The sequence below is a fragment of the Dermacentor albipictus genome, chromosome 1 (assembly GCF_038994185.2).
Source record: "Dermacentor albipictus isolate Rhodes 1998 colony chromosome 1, USDA_Dalb.pri_finalv2, whole genome shotgun sequence".
NCBI classification, from domain to species: domain Eukaryota; kingdom Metazoa; phylum Arthropoda; class Arachnida; order Ixodida; family Ixodidae; genus Dermacentor; species Dermacentor albipictus.
Window position 1 is genome coordinate 113,149,636 of NC_091821.1, and position 20,454 is coordinate 113,170,089.

The window sequence follows — 20,454 nt, forward strand, 5'->3', positions numbered from 1 at the left end:
ACATCCACATCGTTTGAGGTTTCTTTTGACTTTCCTCAACCTCTTCACTTGAAGTTTTATTGGGGTTAATAGCTTACTACCCCATTGTTGGCGCGAACGCGCACGGCTTTTAATTCATACTTTCGCTTTATTTCCGCAAATCCCGACAAAACGAGAACACGCACATTATAAGCATTAGCGGCGGCTGCCTCATGCGTATTTTCTCACTTTAACATTGTTTTAAATTTCCACTGTAATCAGCATGCACACACACAATATATTTAAATATACACACAGGATAAAGTTTATTACACTTTTGAAAGAGATGGAGGTTGCCAATTAAAAATTATTTCTAAAGGTATGAGGCCACCACATCAAGAACTGCCGGACTATTCTTTACTAAAGTTTCTTCTTCTTCTTGTTCTTCTTCTAAAGGTATGGATAGCCTATGCCTAGAGAATGAATATGTTGCTGTATGTTCACCACGATTCAAATTGCTTTGCGTGCTTTTTTGACCATGAAATAAATCTATAGACTTCAGTGACCCCTTCAGCAGTCTTTTATCTAAGGTGTGTGAAATGCATGTGAATGTTGTGTGTCTCAGTATTGCTTCTCTTTCCAGTAAACAATGCCAACGACTCACACAATAAAATTTCTAATAATTTACAGCCTTTATTAGGGATGGAAACATCGTCAGTTGCATGCAAAGGTCATAAATATATAAAAGGTGTCCCAGTTAACTATAATGCACCAACATTTAAAAAGAAGAGCAATGCGTTACTTGAAGAAAACCCAGTGCATATTGTTTACAGTACAGTAGAGGAGCTGCCAGTAATTTTTTAGTTACTGAGATTTAATTACGTAATCGTAATTAACTACCTAACTCGAGACGTACTATCCTAATTACGAAAGTGTCAATCAGGCATTTGAAAGCACAACCAAGGGACATCTAACTGCGCTATATTCAGCGACGTACTAATTGCGTACAAATTTTTTTCCGACTGAGAAATAAACTGCGCGAAATATGAAAAATATGCGTTCCCACCCGCATCTAAAGCAGCGCCCTCGAACAGGCTCCCTCTGAGTTACCCAGAATGAAATAAAAGAAATAAAGAAAAAAATTGCGCTCGAGCCTTATCTGCCGCGCGCCGGCCGAAGTAACACGTCGCGTTTGGTGTTTATTGAAAACAAGCATGTTCTTTTTTTTAAACCTATCCCCACAAAAGCGAGTTGACAACGTCACTGCAAAGGTTTAAAGGTCGTTCCAGTCACCACGTGTTTCTCTAATGAGTAGAAGTTAAACATGATCCTTGCCTTGGAAGCTGCAAATGGCAACAAGATGAAGGCCGCAAACACATATATCAGTCATGGAAGTGTGGCGATAGACAAAACGCATCGAATATCACCAGAAATTATGAAAACGCGAGAGAAACCGGCAGCTTCGAGAAACAGCGGAGGAGGACTCCATCTTTGAGTCTTAGCCTACGCACGGATGTTCTAGCATTTATAGCCTCAAACCCTCATGCTAGCGTGCGGGATGTGTCCGCCCAGGTACCAATATCCTAGTTATCAGTTTGAAGGATTCTAAATGACGGGCGTTTCACCCGTACCACCTTAACCAGCACCAATGCTTAAATGATAGGGACCTGTAGAAACGTCTAGATTGCTCGAATTGGGTCCCCACAAAAGCCGATGAGTCACTGGACTTTTTTGAGCAACATCATGTGCACAGATGAAGCCAATTTTCAGAGAAACGCCTAGGTAAATTTGCAGAATGCACGCTGTTGGAGGGACTCTAATCTACACTGGGTAAAGCAGACTCGGCACCAGTAACAGTGGTCGCTCAATGCGTGGTTCGGAATTTACGCCGGTGCTATAATCGGTCCCATCTTCTTCGATCACAAACTGACTAGACAGCGTTACGTGAACGAATTCCTTGAAGGAGTGATGGATGAGCTTCCCAGCGAAGTCTAGCTGTCACGTCTTCCATTTCTGCGGTATCATCAAGGTTGGGGCGCCAGCACACAGCAGCAGCCGAGCACGAAACTGGCTGCTTTATGATTCGGGTGGGAGCGCAGTCACGCGGTATTCTCCATATTTCGCGGGTTTAATTTGTCAGTCGGAAAAAAAATAGTACACAATTAGTACGTCGCTGAAAATACCGCACTTAGATGTCCCTTGGCTGTGCCTTCAAATGCCTCATTGACACTTTGATAATTAGGATAGTACTTCTCGTGTTAAACAATTAATTGCAATTACTGAATTAAATCTCAATAACGAAAGACTCGCGGCTACTCCACTGTACTGGAAACAATATGCACTAGGTTTTCTTCCAGTAACGCAACCGCTCTTTTGTTAAGTCTTGGTACATGATATTTGGGGAACAATGTATAATTCACTCAGTAACCGAAATGAGGCCAAGCCAGATTCACTCGAAATCAGAATCAACAGCAGTCATGCGCGGCAGTGCTTACACTCGGTCTCTCTCTCTCTTTCTCTCTCTCTCTCTCTCACACACACACACACACACACACACACACACACACACACACACACACACACACAAAAGGAAAGAGAAAGAGAGGCTGCAGTTTCGCCGGAAAGGTGAAGCATTATTAGTGATAGCCAAGTATGCAGCAATTAGACGAAGGAACATTACACCACCGAGAGTACTCGGGCTGTGAAATTTAACTTCATCTTCATCTTTACAAAGTCAGCAGCAATCATCGGCTCGTGTTCGTTTTTGCGTCGGTGCCACTTTTCTTTCTTGGAATAAAGCGTAGCCTCGACCATGGTATTTCAAGTGGTGGAGGCGCTTTAAGATCCCTTCGACCTCAATCCTCTTCAAGATCCCTCCTGGAGCTACGTTCGGGACGCTGCTTACGCCAAGAGGCCGCCATGTCGCAAGACCAGCCCGCAGCTTACACCTGCTTGGTTCAAGTGCCAGCCCTGCCACCAGCCCTGCCACCACTCCCAGCCCTGCCAACAACCGGTATCGCGATCCTGAAATCTTCTCCGGCTTGCCTGATGAGGACGCTGAAGACTGGCTCGACAACTACGATCGTGTCAGCGAGTGCAACAAATGGAATGAGACATCGAGGTTAAACAACGTACCATTTTACGTCTCTCAAGTAGCCAAGACATGGTTCCTGAAACACGAGAGAGACTTCCGTGATTGGTCGTCTTTCAGGGAGCAACTAAGGCGGATTTTCGGCACACCCACGGTTCATTCGGAAGCTGCGAAAAAGAGGCTGTTTGATCGCGTCCAGCATTATGGCGAGTAGTATACCTCGTACATTCAGCCTCGCGCTTTGCCGCCGTGTCGACAATGCCGACAGAAATTGACCGCATGCGACACCTTCTTAAGGGTATAGGATTTACTGCCTTTAACGCACTCGCCGCTCAAAACCCTTCGACGGTGTCAGACGTTGTCTCCGTATGTCAGCGCCTCGACGCCCTGCGTTCAATCCGCTTGTAACCGGACTTTTCCGACAACCCCCTGGCAAACAGTATTGTGCTCTGGTCTATCATTCGAGCCATAATTCGTGAGGAATTGCAAGAGCATGGCTCAAACCCTTGCAGCAGCGTTCACGTTCAACCTGCTTCTACTGACCTGCGCGGCATTATTAAGGTGGAATTGGCCTCCCCGCAGAACGCCCACCATACCAACGCTTCTTCTTGCCCTCAATCGGCTTCTTACGCCCAGGTTGCTGCAATGCCAGCCACGCCGTCTCCAATCACACAACCTGCGCCTGTTCCCGATCGCCTGGCACCTTTAGTCCCCCGAGCTCCGAACCCGCCTTACTACTCTGCCTGGCGTTCGTCGAGGCCTATCTGCTATTACTGCGGCTTTCGAGGACATATTTCCCGGTTTTGCCGACGCCGCCAGCAAGACGAACGTCGTGGTTACGCTGCCTTTGAACGCGATGAGCCAGCTCCTCGAGTCTGCCGCACTTATGACGATAATCCTCCCGTTCGCCGATCTCCATCTCCGGCCGACTTCTCCAATACCGCACACAACACACGTGCCTCGAGACGTCGCTCCCCATCGCCACAACGACGTTCTGTTCCGCCACTTCGGCTTGTCTCCCAACTCCATGTCCAGCGACCGGACAACTAACCAGTGCAGTTTTTGAAGGGAAAATTTTAATCTTTAAACTTTAACTAAAGCTTTAAACTCTTGGAGGGAAAACCGCTTTAATCTCTTGCCGTCAACGTGTAGTCCAGATGACCGAGACAGTTCATTGCAGCGGAAGTGCCGATGAGCCACGACTGCGTTTTCTCGCTGCTGCCGATTCTGTACTGCCTCCCGGCCACGAGTAAATCATAACTCTCTCTTCTACGAACATCACCAATGGCGACGTGTTCATAAGTCCTTACGGCCGCTGTCTTGCCTGTGGGATTGTCTTCGCTTCCTGCCTGGCGCGGTTCAAAAAAAGCTCTGCATTAATAACCGATTTAAACACCACCACTGACACAATCTTCCTACCTCAAGGCTCTGCAGTGACCTGTTATGTGGACACCCAACCAGTCTCCCTGCTTCATCTTGCCGCTTCGAAAGCTCTTCCTCAACAGAGCAAATCTGCTTCATCTAACCTTGCTTCCGTGATAAGTCCTGACCTTACTGCTGCTCAGAGTGAAGCGTTGCTAAAATTGTTTACGAAGCATCAGGCCTCCTTTAATATGAATACTTCGTCCCTCGGACAGACCTCCGTTGCCTCCCATCGTATCGACACCGATGGCCTGACTATTGTAGGCCGTCGTCCCTAGCGAGTCTCTTTGGGCGAACATGAAATCATCGAGGAGAACGTCGCCGATATGCTGAAAAGAAACATCATACGTCCCGTCGTTTTAGTGCAGAAGAAGGATGGATCAGTACGATATTGTGTTGACTACTGCGCTCTAAACAAGATCACCTGTAAGGATGTATATCCGATGCCCCGTATCGATGACGCCCTTGATTCTTTGCAAGGCGCGCAATACTTTTCCAGCCTTGATCTTCGCTCAGGATATTGGCTCATTCCAATGCACGAAGCGGACAAAGAAAAAAGCGCCTTTTCTACTCCGGACGGTCTTTACGAGTTTAACGTAATGCCTTTCGGCCTATGCTATGCTCCTGCCACATTTGAAAGAATGATCGAGACTGTTCTTCACGGTCTCAAGTGGGAAACCTTTATATGTTACCTCAACGACATCGTCCTGTTTTCCTCGACTTTCACTGACCCTCTGCAACGCTTAGATGAAGTGCTCACATGCCTTTCTACTGCCGAACTTCAACTAAACACGAGGAAGTGCCGTTTCGCTAGCACAACGAATAAAGTCCTGGGTCATCTCGTTAGCAATGACGGCATCCAGCCCGATCCGGACAAAATTTCCGCAGTGCTCAACTTTCCACGCCCACTTCGTGCAAAAGAACTGCGCAGCTTCCTTAGACTCGTCTCATACTTTCGACGTTTTATCCGGAACTTCGCCAGCATTGCCTCGCCCCTACACAAGCTCCTTGCTAGTTCCAGTTCCTTCGATTGGGACGATCACTGTGAAGCCGCGTTCCGAGAACTCAAGCGCGCACTAACATCCCCACCTGTTATTTGTCATTTTGATGACAAGGCGCCCACATTACTGCCTACTGACGCTAGTGGTCAAGTAATTGGTGCCGTACTGCTGCAGCACGACCACGAATTTTGCGAAAACGTTTTTGCATATGCAAGCCGCGTTCTGACTTCGTGGAAAAGAAGTACTCGATAACCGAACAAGAGTGTTTGGCTATTGTCTGGACCATTCAGAAATTTCGTCCATACCTCCACGGTCGACATTTCACGGTTGTGACCGACCACCATGCTCTATGTTTGTTGTCGACAATCAAAAACTTGTCTGGAGGCCTTGGCCACTGGATACTTCGATTACAAGCATATGATTTCGATGTCATATACAAGTCCGGAAGGAAGCACCAAGACGCCCGTGCTTTTTCACGATGTCCATTACCGCCATCATCGGAGCACATCACATCACCTTGTCAAATTGGCCGCACGGAGGATGCATCGTCTATTACACCGATTTCCTCCTTGACTCCATCAAACCGCTCTTCAGTGCTTTCCACTCCCCAGCGCACCGATTCTTATTGCCATGGTATCATCAATTGCCTTAGCGGTGTTTCATCTCTACCCAATTCCAGGCTACGGAAACAGCTCAAACTGCTCAAATTCGAAGACGACGTGCTTTACCGTTACATTTTCACCAGGAAAGCCATCGATGGTTTCCCGTTATACCGCGCTCTCTTCGCGCTGCAGTTCCGCAGGCCTCACACGATGACCCTACGTCAGACCACTTGGGTTACCACAAAACACACGAGCGCATACTCAGCCGATTTTTTGGCCAGGTCTTTCCACGAGCATAGCTAGATATGTTGCCTCGTGCACGCTTTGCCAACACCGTAAGCGGCCTACTACTGCTCCGGTCGGGACGCTACAACCACTTCCTTGTCCAGCAGAACCCTTCTCTGTCGTCGGCATTGACCTTTTCGGGCCACTCCAACCTACTCCAGACGGCAACAGATGGATCGTCACTGCTGTTGACCGCTTGACCCGGTACGCTGAAACAGCCTCAGTGCGTTCAGGAGCTGCCTCAGAAGTAGCGGCCGTCTTCTTGCAGGCTATCTACATACGGCGGGGACGCCTCACGTTTTTTGAGCAACCGAGGCAACACATTTCTTTCAAGCACTCTTAATCAAGTTCTGCAAGCGTCCAACACCGTGCACAAGACAACGTCTAGCTACCACCTCCAAACCAATGGCCTAACAAAGCGATTTCATCACACGCTGTGCGACATGCTATCCGAGTATATTCAACCTGGGGCGCTATAACGTAAAACTATTCCAAACTTTTCTTTTCCAATTCTGCAATCAGCCCTCCGCGATTGGTCAAAAACTATTTTGGACCACACCCCTACTTCACCGGTCTGTCACGCGACATCACGAAAACCGCGATAGCTCCCCATCTGATATGATGTGTACACACGGATTATGCGTGATTTGACCGAACAAAAGAAAAATAGTTATTTCTGATTCGACGCCTCTTCGCCATTAGCCCTCGGCTATTGGTAAAAAGTTTTCGGGCTGCACCCTCTTCACCTGCCTGTCACGCGACGTCACAAAACCGCAAAAACTCACCGCGTCAAAGTGACGTGTACGCGTTAGAGATGCATTAATATGCCGAACAAAACTGAATTTTCTTCTGAATAGGCGCAGGCTGCCCCGTTCCGAAAGAAGTAAAGGATGGCTGCCGCCGGTCGCTCAGGCACTGGCTACCCGCACCTGCCGGAGAGCATGGGTTTATTTGCGTGTAATAAAACTTCTTGCGTGGCAGTGTAACGTTTTCGAGCACTGTCGGCACGTTTACGACCTCGTTCTGCCAACTCTTATTTGCTGGGGATCCGCTTTAGTGTCATTCTTAAGGTTCCATTGCATGACGCCGCGATTGTCGACGAGACACTGCAAGCTAAGTAAGGGGAAGCGGACCAATCGCATACGCCGGTACAACCCTTTTCATCCGGTTATCGATTTTCAGTGCAGTGGCTCGGCCCCACCGAATCCCTCTCCCCCTGAGCGTGCTCCTCGCCTCTTGAGAGCTTATTAGATAAGACAAGCCGCTCAGTGTAGGCAATGTTATTCGTTTTTCAAGCAAACAAAAGTGACCTCCTATGAACGAGGAGAGCATTTGATCTGTTCAGACAACCCTGCGGGCGACCGCCCGATGCTTGCGTCAGCGGTTACGTAAATTCGACGTCAGGAGATTGGAATAAACCATATTGGAATACTTTTACATTATAGGGCCCCTGACCATCGTAACTGGGATTCGATTCTCCCATTTGTAACATTTGCATGCGTCTGTTCAACGGACCACCGGATACTCTGATAAGCTCGCGCCGACCGAGCGTCACCTGTATACACAGCATGCATGCGCTTGGGACCCCAGCGCCACGCAACTAGACCGGCATATCCATTACCAACCGAAAACGCGGTTGGTGGCATTACTCGCCGTCCCCGCTTGCGGATGGTCGGGTGCACTATGCGACGTCCAAAACGACAATGCCCTTATGTTAAGTTAACATTAAATTAAATTCTGGGGTTTTACGAGCTAAAACCACAATATCATTATGAGGCATGCTGTGTTGGGGGACTCCGGAATAATTTTGACGACCAGGAGTTGTTTAACGTGCAGCCAGTGCACGGTACAGGGGCGTTTTTGCATTTTGCCCCTATTAAAAGGCGGCTGCCGCGGCCAGGCTTTGATGCCGAGATCTCATGCTTAGCAGCGCTATATGCCAAAGCCACTAAGCAAATACGGTGGGTCCTTATGTTAAGTAACGTGTTGACTTGCCAGAGTTGGACAGGTTCCACAACGTGAACAGCACGGAAAGCGAGGACGAGCGAGAAGACGACGCATGCTTGTGTGGTCGTCTCGGTGTACGGCGCCCAGTGCTATCTATAGGTGGTGTTGACCGACTGTGGATGGGAAACTGTCGCAACAACGCCTTCATAACACCGATACATTCGCGCTCTGAACCGTGACTTTATATACCGGGCCGACGACACACATAGTCAAGCGGAGATGCCGAGAAGGGAGCAGCGGAGCTTATCGCCGCCATGCTTCTCTCACGCCAGGCTCGGCAATCGAAATGTGTCTGTCTACTTCTGCTACGTTGCGGCTCAAAGCATGTAGACGATGTGTATGGGTGATCGTGCCTGTTGTATAAAATCGGTGAAGTTAGGTAACGGTATGCGATGTCCGCGCTTCGAACAATTGATTCGGACCATCTTATGAACCAGTAACTCTAGCTTTGTAACACCATGTGGTTGCGCTAGCTTACACAGCGTGGTTGGGTTACCTTACGCAGCGTCTAAAACGGGTAGGGCGAACAAACACACAGACAAAAAGAGGCAGAACGGATGGGACAGGGCGCTCCACTGCGCCGGTTGCGCCTGCCCCATCTGGCGCCCCTGCTTGTCCGTGTGTTTTGTGCGCTACTCGTTTTTGAAGCTCTCTAGCTTCCATAGCGCTGCACGGTTTTCGTGAGGCCAAGACGGGACCAAGGTCAAGTACTGCGGAGCGTCCCGTATAATGTAGTGACCGTTTTTCTTTTTCTTTCCAGTGCGGCGTTTGTCTCAAATCGGCCAACCGAATCCTGCGATTCCACCACACGTTGTTGCCGCACGTTGCGAAATACCGTACGTCGTTCGACGGGCAAGAACGAGTGCCGGCACTGGGGCGGTGCTATATGCGGTATAGGAGTGCGCGGGTGGCGCGGAGATGTAACTTTTTTTCTTTAGAGGAAATACGAGGCAGTCGAGGCCGACCGGTGCGCCCACCACGCCAGCGGAAGTGTTCCCGCGTGCCGCCCCTCTTAAACAGCGCCACGTGGGCCACTCGCGACCACGCTCGGTCCGCCGGCAGCACCAAAGAGCGTCGTCAAACGGAGCATAGTCGCGGTCTGGGCGGGGAGGTACAAGCACAGATGGGGACGAATCGTTCCATACGCAAAATAAGAAGGGAGTGGAAGTCGTGCGGTGACGGTGGTGGTGCTCTTTTGCTGAGCGTTTTGCGGAGGGGGGCAGCGGGCGAAATTGGCTGGCTACGTGTGCCACTATCGCACCAAGAAAGACCGGGCGAGGAAACGAAAAAACGATGGCCCATGTGGCTATATCTTAACTGGAGATAAGAGAGCAAGGGCGGTGCAGGACGCGCAGGAGAGCGACGCTCTGTGCTCGCGCTATTTTTAGATCGGATATTCTGAAACACGATGCGTAATGAAAAAAAGTCGCAGTTTCGCCGGCGATGCATCGATTGCCATGGCAAATTAGTAGACATACGAAGTAAGGACAGTAGTTTTATCGGCCGTAGGAACTTGGAAACATTCGCTTAGTATAATTGCGGACAACTTTCTGTGGCTACGAAGGGAAAGCTACGAGGGCGGAGCTTCTGCACATGCGTTACCGCGCCAAGTAGTCTGCCAGCATTTGACAGTGCTTTTGGTAGCTCGGAAGAGAGGTGAATCGGCGCAGCTTCCACGTGCGACGGTTTCGCGTTTGGCCTGACGCGGAAGGGAAAAGACGCAAAATAAGTAAACCTTTATATTCAGTGGTGTGTTTTGCCCTATTTAACTGTTGCTAATAAGGTTTGTGTGTTCTCTCTTCCCCAGCCTAAACTAACGTGAATGAAAACGCGGGAGTCTTTTCAGAAGCGCTCCCACTTGTGCGCGCTTTTCCTCCGTAGCTTTCCCTGCATAGCCACAGAAAGTTGTCTGCGAGTATAACTGAATTAACAAGCACAGTGTCAGCGGGCACAAGCAAGCATGAACGCATCACATTCTTTGAGCGCGGACACTCGCTGTCAAAATGCTGGTGTGAGCAAGCGCGGCAGCAGCAGCGCGCGAATTAAGTCACCTTCGTGCTGCCCATCGCTTCAACGCAATAATGGCGAGAGCACAGCGCGCACAAAGGTATATGATCCGTCTGCAGATCACTTAGGCGCGCGCGACCGCGCGCGGCGGTGCCAACTACGCAGTTGTTGGCGGAGTCGAAGCCGCCCCCATCCTTCCCGCGCTGCCTCCGCTCGTTCTTCCCTATCGCGCGCGAGACTGAGCCGCGATCGTCAGTTCCCCTTCCGCCCGGTCGCGAAATACGCAGTTTACGGACAACGCCGCCCCCCCCCCCCCCCCTCCCATCTTCCCACAGCCTTTCGCGCGACGGAAGACGGCGTATTTGCTCTCCGCTTTCCTCCTTCGCGCGTGCCGGATTGAACCGCGCAGTCGGCTCCCCTCCCATGCTTTCACTCGCACATACAGCATACGACGCGCGGCGACGGTGTTATCGCCCCCTTGGACTTTAGATACGGAAAATCACGGCGACGGAAAAAAATGCGCCTGGAGTGTCCATACAATTGCTATTGCAATAAAAGCTGGAAGAAACATCAGTCAGGTGTGCGATGAGAACGACTTCCACTAACAGGCTTAGGCTAGTTGGTGATTCTGATGCATAATGACGGCACTGTGGCCGTCAAGAGCTTACGAGGCGCGGTATCTGTAAAAAAGGTGAACATTTCAGTGCCCTGGGCCCTCACTCCATCCTGGCACTCGGATTTCCAGTCTGTAATGACTGGTATTTGCGACCTGCACGTTGTTGAACGCTTTTGCCCGCTGCACGCAGAAATCGTTCGGATCTGCTTTCTTTCTTTTTTTTTTGCGGAAGCACAGCTCTCTCCTCCCTACCTCCATTAAACTTTCGAAACTGACTACTTTCTTGAAAGAAGTTACGGAAAAGTAGAAATAGACCAACGTAAGAGGTAAACATGAACAGCAGAGATTGCGAGGACACAAACGTCTCCATCTACTTAAAAGCTGAAACACATGAATTATTATATACATAAAATTTCAGGTTGGTCTTCTCCCCCCTTTGCTTCATCTATACCTGCACTTATTTGGTTGCTTTGAATCCCGTTCAATGACTTTTACACGCATCCACGCGAGAACACTGAGCACTTTGAAAGCCTAAACCTATGCACCCGGAAGCGAAGTATTGGAAGGCTTTCACGGCTTCATTGAGTAATATTTGTTAAAACGTAGGCCTTACCTCTTGTTTCCTCCGCAGGCACGATAACTTCGTGAAAACAAAATTCGACGAATGGAAAACCTAATAATTTTTACACAGGACAGATGCAGACCTGGCATTCAAATGGCTATTGCACAATGCAATCGACAGCGCGGTCCCGTGTTATCGAACAAAATGATCTGTTTACCAAAGCGGGAAGGCGACGCAATGACGCAATCCTGTCGCTGGCCAATAGTGGGCGGTGTGGCCGGCGAACGCAACGCGTTATCAGGCTGCTGCCGGAAATTGGAAGGCCGGCGGAGTGATTAACCACCGTGTGAGTGAATCAGTGGCAAAGTGACATCAAGCGGTGATGCTGACAGCACGTTTGTCCGTCCACGCGGATGGTGCTGTAGACCGGAAGGCAGAGTTCGCCCCTTTTTCACCCTCGTCTCGTGTCCATGGGTCGGGGGAAGGGGGGGGGGGGGGGGGGAGACGACGAACACGTTCAACAGGAAAAAGAAAGAACACATGATAACGGAATGGCTGTTTCGGGAGTCGGCTGCCAGCTTGCACTGGCCATTTGAAAGGGCACTTGAAAGGGCACTTGACCGAACACATAGACACTGAACTTTCACAATCATGGATAAAAAAAAAAGCGCGAGAGAGTATAAGGTAAACGCGTCATTTAACAAGACGACAACTAAGATATTGTTTCCCTATAGCCTTGGGGGACTGCGCTGGGCAGGTTCAAAATGATTTCCTGATCGCCGTACCACATACAAGCCACCTAAAAATGATCGCGTTTTCAAAGTATTGCACACGCAGACATACCGTTCTATCAATAATGGGCGAGCTTTGCTTTTGTTACTTATATTATTGATATAAGTAGTGGTCTGTGTTCTACGGTGAGACAATTTCCTGATGACGGCGTGATTTCTAGACAAATTAGCAGCCCTGTGGACACTAACTACTTAAAGGCTGATTTAGATAAATTTAGTAAATGGTGTAACGAGTGGGAAACGTAAGTTAACGTCAGCAAAACAAAAGTCATTAGGCTTACTGACAACAGTATTGTATAACTACCCATTAAATCGCGTGCCTATACCTTCAGTATGCACTGTGAATGATCTGGGTGTCCATTATTCTGGTCTGTCACGGAATACTCACATAGACACAGTAGTTAGCAAGGAATCTAAACACTTGCCTTTTTAAGGCGCAATTTGCAAGCGGCTAACTCCGCCACTAAACTTCTTTCTCACAACGCCTTAGTACGCTCTAAAATTGTGTACACATCTCTCATTTGGAACTCACATCAGGCCTACCACATAAATGAACCACTCAACACTATACTATCAAGCGTACCGCGAATAAGATCGCCAATTAATTTATCTCTGATAGAGAAACGTCAACAAATCACACTTATATCCGTTCTTTTTCAAAAGATTTACCACAATTCCGCGCCACGCGCTATACGTTACATCAAATCCGCCTATCGTGCCCTCGTGACTCGATCAGCAACTCACAGTAGGACCTATATCTTTATCCGTACGAAAAAAAAAGAAAGTTCGTCATGTTCACCAACTAAATACTAGCACGTTACTTGTTACAAAAAGCACTACTTTTTTAGTAAGTGAAGGTAGTAAAATGATAGCACTATTCGAAACCTGCTGAAGCTATAAAATATCACCAACTGAAAGGCTAACTCTTAGTAAAAAGGTCGTTGTAAGTACTGACTGTATGTTAGTAATCATTCACCAGTAATTATCAGTAATCATGATTAATCATATTCACTACGTCTGTAGTCTAGTTATTAACGTAACTGAGATATAATTAATAACAATACAGTGGGAGCCATAAGTGCCGCTTGCATTGGCATAGTATGTCGATGGTACTGTAAAAACATAAAACAGTCAAACAATGCATATGAAATAAGAGAACCGCATCATTTCGCTAATCATCATCAGCCTAGTTTTATGTCCACTGCAGAACGAAGCCTCTCCCTGGGATCTCAAATTACCCCTGTCTTGCAGTAGCTGATTCCAACTTGCGCCTGCAAAATTTCCTAATTTCATCGCCTAACCTAGCTTTCTGCCGTCCTCAACTACACCTTCCTTCCATTGGCACCTATTCGGTAACTCTAATGCTCCACTCGTTATCTGCCCTACGCATTACACCACCTGCCCAGCTACATTCTTTTTTTTTTCTGTTAATGTCAACTTATACGATATCGGATATATCTGCGTTTGCTCTCTCTGTGATCTGCAACTGCTCTCTTCCCGTCTCTTACCGTTAAGCCAAACACTTTTCGTTCCATCGCTGTTTGCGCGGTCCTTTACTTGTTCTCAAGCTTCTTTGTTAACCTCCCACGTTTCTACACGTGTTAGCACCGGTAGAGTGCAATGATTTTACACTGCTTTTTTTTCAACGACTGTGGAAAACGCCTAGTCTGGATTTGGTAATACCTGCTGTAGGCAGTACTCCGTGCTATTTTCAGTGTTCTGGAAATTTCGCTATATATTACTAATAAATTATTGGTATACGTAATGCTTACCAGGGACGTTACGGCATAATGACTCTGGATAAACATGCACTACATAAAGACATCAAGCAACAATAAACAAGAACACATACAGAAAAACGAGAAATGTGCTACGCAGCACCTACGAAGAGCAACTTCACGAGTATTTATACCCCAGTTTGGGGGAGCACATGTTACACCGGTGAGCACCTACGCAATTGGATAAATAATCAAAGTTTTGTACACAAATTTCTATCACCCACTGTCTCTATATATGTGTGCTAAGACGTCGCACATAACTGTTAATGCAAACATAGTGAACGAAACTACAGCTTATTTAAAATTTCTTTGAGACTGTCACAATCACACCATAATATACCACGGTCAGAAGACGTAGGAGATTACTCAGTAAAAACGACTAAGAAGCCTTTCTGGCTTCTTAGTAGTTTAGTAGTAGTAACGGCAGCACTTAATAGTTTCACTAGCTCCTGGTTAGTACAGAGCTGGTAAGAAGGTAGTAAAATATATATTAAGCTACTAAACGCATGCATTTTCTAGGTATTTACTACATTTATTTTTAAGTGCGCTTTTTTATCACCGCTCCTCCTTGCAATCCGTCAACAAAATCAGCTCCCGGCTGACGATACATGTACCACGACGCATTTGTAAACAGTTTAAAGTGCTCTCTAAATCTATACACTGGTGGTTATTAGTATTACTTGTAAGAATTTTCATGATCTTTTTTTACACATCGCAGTGGCGTTGCAATACAGTTTTTTTCCTGTACTTGTTTAGTTTGTTTTCGTGTTTAGCTGCGTATGGCTAAGAAGTTGTGTTATCTTGTCTTATTAATTTTTTTACTCCACTTATGCAATGCCTACCGGGCTCTTAGGGTACAAGTGAGTACAAGATAGAGTACAAGATAGTTTTTCATCCTTAAAAACGTAGTTGTGGCGGGACAATAAAGGAAGCTACTTGGCACGCACGGGGTTCGGGCAGAACCAAGCGAGTGCTTGGGGTGTGACAGCATTCTATGCAATACGAAAGCAATTCATTCAATGCGCACGCAGTGACGGACAATTGTGTCGAGTAATTATTGAACATTCGAGCGAAAAAGTGCGCTATGCCACAGCACGTCCAGAACTGAAAGCGTGCTCCTAAGGCGATCAGCGAGGAAGAAAGGCAAACAAAGACACAGGTGAAGAAAACTGAAGTGGTGAACAGACTGAAGGCAAGGCTCACTGTTTCAAAGTCGGATGAGTATGCAGGGATCGCAGGGTACAGTAGGTCGTGAAGCTGATATGCAGTGATTACACGGGAGCTCAATGGCCGCACAGCACAAACGAGATGCGGTATACTAACTTGCCGTCGTATAGTCAAGATCCGGCTGAATTCCGCTCGTCATATGGCTGGCGCGGTTGACGTGGGAGCCGCGGCCAGAATAGGCGCCAGCGGCTTCGACCGACCGGAATTAGACGCGATGGGAAAACTCGGCGACGTGCGGAGAAGGAGCGTTATGAACGGCGAACCGGGGCGGGAGGAAGTCAACGAGGAACGAATGTCCCGGCTGGGAACGAGGCGCCAGACTATCGCGCTTTTCGCTTTATTTTCTGCGTGCCCAGAAGTCTTTCAAGGCTTGTTAGTCAGAGGAACAGAGCGCCTTCTCTGCCGCTGCGTCCGCAGTGCCTGTAAGGCTTTCCATGTGCAAAGGTTTCCGTATATACTCGTCTCAGTGCCAGACACAACTTGGACTTGCCTCAATCTTGCTTCATTCTTCTGGGATAACCTGTACAGCAAGAGAGTAACTCTTCCTCTAAGAAGACTCTGTTGTTATTCTGGCGCAGTCAAGGATTCCTGAGCACTGGAGATGGATTGGGCCAGAATAATAACTACGATTCGTGAGCTCAAGCTGATAAATGAGCTGGGCATAAAACTTATAGTGAGAGGAAACGCGTCCACGATGCGAGAGAATGCACAGCACTTTGCAAAGCCTATGAAAGGAAATTAAGGAGTAATCAAGATAGCTGTCGTGACGCACCTAAAGAGGAGTCATTGCCTTGCGAGCTATGGTGAAGAAAGGATGTTTATGGAGTAACACTGTGATTCACAGCATCGGTCGACCTGACATGACCAGAGTTCAGAACGAAGTTACAAGGAAGCTATCGTCCGTGAAGGAAGAGCAAATGAACATGGTGTCCGGACAAGATAAAACGACGAGGACATCGGAGAAAGAGAGCTTAGGGCACGCCTGTTCAAAAACGAGAGAATGGATATCTCACGCAGAAAGAGGGAGCCCCTGACCGCAATTCATCGAAGAGGTGATGAGCGTCTAGCTCTGTGAGCAGAACTTTGCGACAAGCAAAGCACGACCAGGACCAGGAGTTCGCAAGTTGCGAGAGTGGCGCGAAAGACGTGGACCAGAACAAACAACGGCTACAGACGGAAATTTGGACCTCTCGGATGAAAGAGGAAGATGGAAATAAAACGCGCGAAAGAACGAAAGAATAAAAGAAATACTCTGAAAAGTAGAATGTTGAAAAACCACCATTCAAAAAAATTTGACGAAGGCAGTATAGTTGGGCGGTGCTTCACAGCACTTTCAATGTACGAATACTAAGAACGAGCAGTCATAACGTCGACATAGTTACTAATGTATGAAGAAATATTAGAGCGGATGTTTCACTGTAGATCGTGAGCATGTCCACATTAAAAACAAATCTCAAGTCCAAGAGCAAGGCAAAAGCCTAACGGCTACATTAATCACTCAAGAAGGCACACATCTCGAAAACGCAGCAGGAAGGCGAAGAGGATGCAGAGAGCCAGATGGCCCAGCAAGAAGCATGTGGTTTGGAAGCTATGTCTGGCAAAGGAAAATAGAACAAAGCTGCAAGTGAACAAGAGCTCCAACGCTTTACAGGAAGCGAAAATACGCTAGGAATAGAGGGAAACTACAAATTTACAAAAATCCACGAAGGCGTCGCGAAATATTTAGCTGTATACTGTGGCATTGTGAGGCTTAGATGTTCAGTTCAAGACGTCTCACGTAACATCATCGACGGCTGCAGAACTCGCAGCTATCCGTGCTGCTTTAGAGTTTATTTGTCACAAATCGTCACAGTCATGGTCCCTCTTATGTGACTCGAAGGCAGCTCTCCAGTGTCTGATGGCCCCTTTCAACCACGGACCAAATATGCAACTAGTGGCAGACATCCGACTACTCCACCATCAAGCAATAAACAAAGGGCACAACGTCATCTACCAGTGGATACCGGGTCATTGCGGAATTGCGGGCAATCATCATGCGGATGATACCGCCCGATCGGCCCACGACGGTGCCCGCGTTGTACCACTACCACTGTCACGAACAGACGCAGCCACAAGTCTTCGCTCCCTCGCCCGCGAGCTTACGCAGAATCTGTGGAACACCAGTGAGTTCACGAACGAACGTCTCCACAGATTGGATCCATGTCTGCAACTCCGGCTACCACCAGGGTTACCACGAGCGGAAGCAACACTTCTGTGCCGCCTGTGGCTCGGCGTCGCTTTCACGAACTCCTATTCATTCCGCATCGGAATGGCCGACAGCCCTACTTGCGGCACCTGCGACTGCGAGGAGACGATTCAGCACCTCCTTTGTGACTGTCCCAGCTACAAAGTGCCAAGAACAGTGCTCGTAACCGCGCTCGAAAAACTGGACAATCGCCCCTTTACAGAGGAGAAGGCTCTAGGACACTGGTCCAGACGGGCTTCGGCAATCAAGGCCTTAAAGGCTTTGCTGAAGTATCTAAGGACTTGCGAATTGTGCGATCGCCTTTGAGTGTTGTATCGCGTAGTATCGCGGTACTGCGTGAATTTCCTTAATTTTTTTTCTCCTCTTCTTCTTCTTTCTCCTTTTATTCCCTTTACCCCTTTCCCCAGCACAGGGTAGCCAGCCAGTACTTACACTGGCTAACCTCCCTGTCTTTCCTCCTCTTTGTCTCTCTCTCTCTCTTAGATGTTCAGAAAGGGAGTTGATCTAAGGGCGCGCAACCATTGTAAAGACATGCTGGTGGATGGATAGATAGAAGATGATGGAGCAGTACTTCCATTTTGTCCAGGTAACTGATTCAGAAAGACGTAATTCAGGTCATGCGTGAATAAAAGAGAGCGTCAGTACTATCAGATTCCTTCGATAATTCTGGTTCTATTTTACGTCCGGAAGTTTCTCAGCAACTCGAATGACAAACGAGGGGAAGAACATGTGGCAAGCTAGTCGTCCGTCATGTGGCATAATAGTCATGCTCTGGCTAAAGTATGTCAGCAGCGTTCCTGTCAACATGCAAGTTGACACGCCTCTCTGTACGAGGTTATATTATGTATGCAAGAGCAAAAGCTACCGACCCACTGGTAGAGCAGTGGACTGTTATTCCCCTGCTGTGCGGGGTGATCATTTCTCAGTTTTACGGAATTTTCAAAGGTCGCCTGTGGTAGATGGCATAATTATTGTCCTTGAGCTGCATTATTCGAAGAGGCGGACATTACCAGCCAGATACGTCGATGCATATATGCGACTAATTAACAAAAGTTCACTAATTTACTTCTTAGATAATTACTTTACGGCTTGAATTTCAATTTAAGAATTGTAGCTGGTGATTATGTAAGAAGCATCCGCTTCAAATGAATTTAAAGGGGGACACTTGCTTTCGTGATATTACTTACCAAAGTGTGGGACGAAATACATGCGCGTTCCAGTTACTTTTGTGCTTCAATGCAGAAAATAGCATTTTGTTAAAAAAGTGGAACAACAGTGCATTTTTACGGCGAGTTTGATGGCGCATATCTTCAAAGTGGCGTCACTCCGGAATTTTATTCCAAGTGGGTACCCCTCGCAAACTCGCTGGCTACAATGAGTAAATTGCAACATGTGCCGTAAAGTAATTATTTAAGAAATTAATTCGTGGCTTTTGTTAATTAGGTGAATATGTGTTTTCATTACTCGTGCAAGTAATGTACGCCTCTCTGAATAAAACAGCTAAAGCACTAGAGTTATGTTATCCGCAACAGGCATTTTTTTTTTAATTTCGCAAAACTCAAACATGATCACCCCGTATATTACTGCGACAGCACGTAGCGGTTTGCGGCTTCATTCCTGCTGCCAATCCCGAGCTCGTCCTCTTGAGTAGAACTTGTTGCTGGGCGAGTTGGTTGGGATCTAATGAATACATTGTTGGGATCAGTGAATACATCTTCGACTACGGCCGTCTACCAACCCCGCGCCGTCATGTGCCACGGTAGCTGCCCTGCTACCGCGATAATTAGGCCAGCGCCGACGTCCCAGCGGGCAGGACTTCCTATACGAGCGGAACTGTATACTAAACGAAGTGTTCTTTTCCTGGAGTCTGTACCGAATCCTTAAAGATTGCCCGTGGCACATAATAACAGTATATACCAGGTGTTTTTGTTTTCTTTCTTGAGACAATTCAGAATTTAAAAAAAAATCGTCTGTGGCGCAAACAACACTTATAATCCTCGAACTGGATTGTTCGACGTGGTGGACATTACTTGCAGAACAAATCTAAATGTGTAATTAACAAATTAACAAGATTTCACTCATTGCGTTTCAACTAATAAATTACGGCATATATTGCAATTTACGAAGTGCACCAATTAAGTTATTTTGCCAGGCATATACATTTGGAACGAATATTCAGGAGGCACCGGTTTCGAGATATCCGCCGTCAAACTTGAGGCAAAAAATGCGCCGTCGTTCAACTCCCTTATCAAAAACGCCGTTTTACGGTACGCCAATGTATTTCGTAGCAGACTTTTGGAATCAATATCTCGAAAATGGCGTCATCACAATAATTCGTTACAACTTGCTACGCCTTGCGAACTCACCGGCTACAATTCGCAAACTGCAATACGTGCCGTGAAGTAATTAGTTAAAAAGTAATTAGTGGCATTTTGGCAGTTAGTTGATTATGCATTTCGATTTCTCGTGCTAGTAATCTTTGCCTCTTCAAGTAATACAGTTACAGAGAGAGAGAGAGAGAGGGAGAGAGAGAGAGAGCAAGGACAGGAAAGGCAAGGAGGTGGTCAACAAGACGATCACCCGGTTTGCTACCCTACCCTAGGAGTGAGGGAAAGGGAAATAGATGGAGGAAAAGATGGAGAGAGCAAGCACTAAGTGCGCGTGGGAGGATGCACAGGGACACTATAAACGGTCTCTTAAGCCGGTGCACTTTAAGTATTTTACCAGTGCACCAATCGCTTTTCGTGCCAGTGACGGATGTGGCCACGGTCCCAGTATCTTTGACTCGGAGAACGGTCTTGAGTCCAGTCGGTTTATAATTGTCCTCAGAGAGAGGCGTTGTACGTCGTAGCGAGGGCAGGT

The 20,454-nt window shown here is 47.4% G+C and overlaps 1 protein-coding gene across 4 annotated transcripts in view; it reads right to left on the minus strand.

The window, feature by feature from the left end:
* Positions 1-20,454, minus strand: part of stumps (DBB domain-containing protein stumps) — a 166,268-nt gene that overhangs the window by 97,867 nt on the left and 47,947 nt on the right. Inside the window, exon 1 of one of the 4 annotated variants that reach the window (XM_070524878.1) lies at positions 11,603-11,741. The exons of 2 other annotated variants lie outside the window; for them this stretch is intronic. Coding sequence is in view for 1 of the 2 variants with exons in the window: in XM_070524846.1 (XP_070380947.1) it covers positions 11,603-11,700 (98 nt within the window). In the remaining variant the exon portion in view is untranslated. Of the gene's footprint in view, positions 1-11,602; positions 11,742-20,454 lie in introns of those variants that run through there. One more of the 4 variants, XM_070524846.1, reaches the window with a different exon arrangement.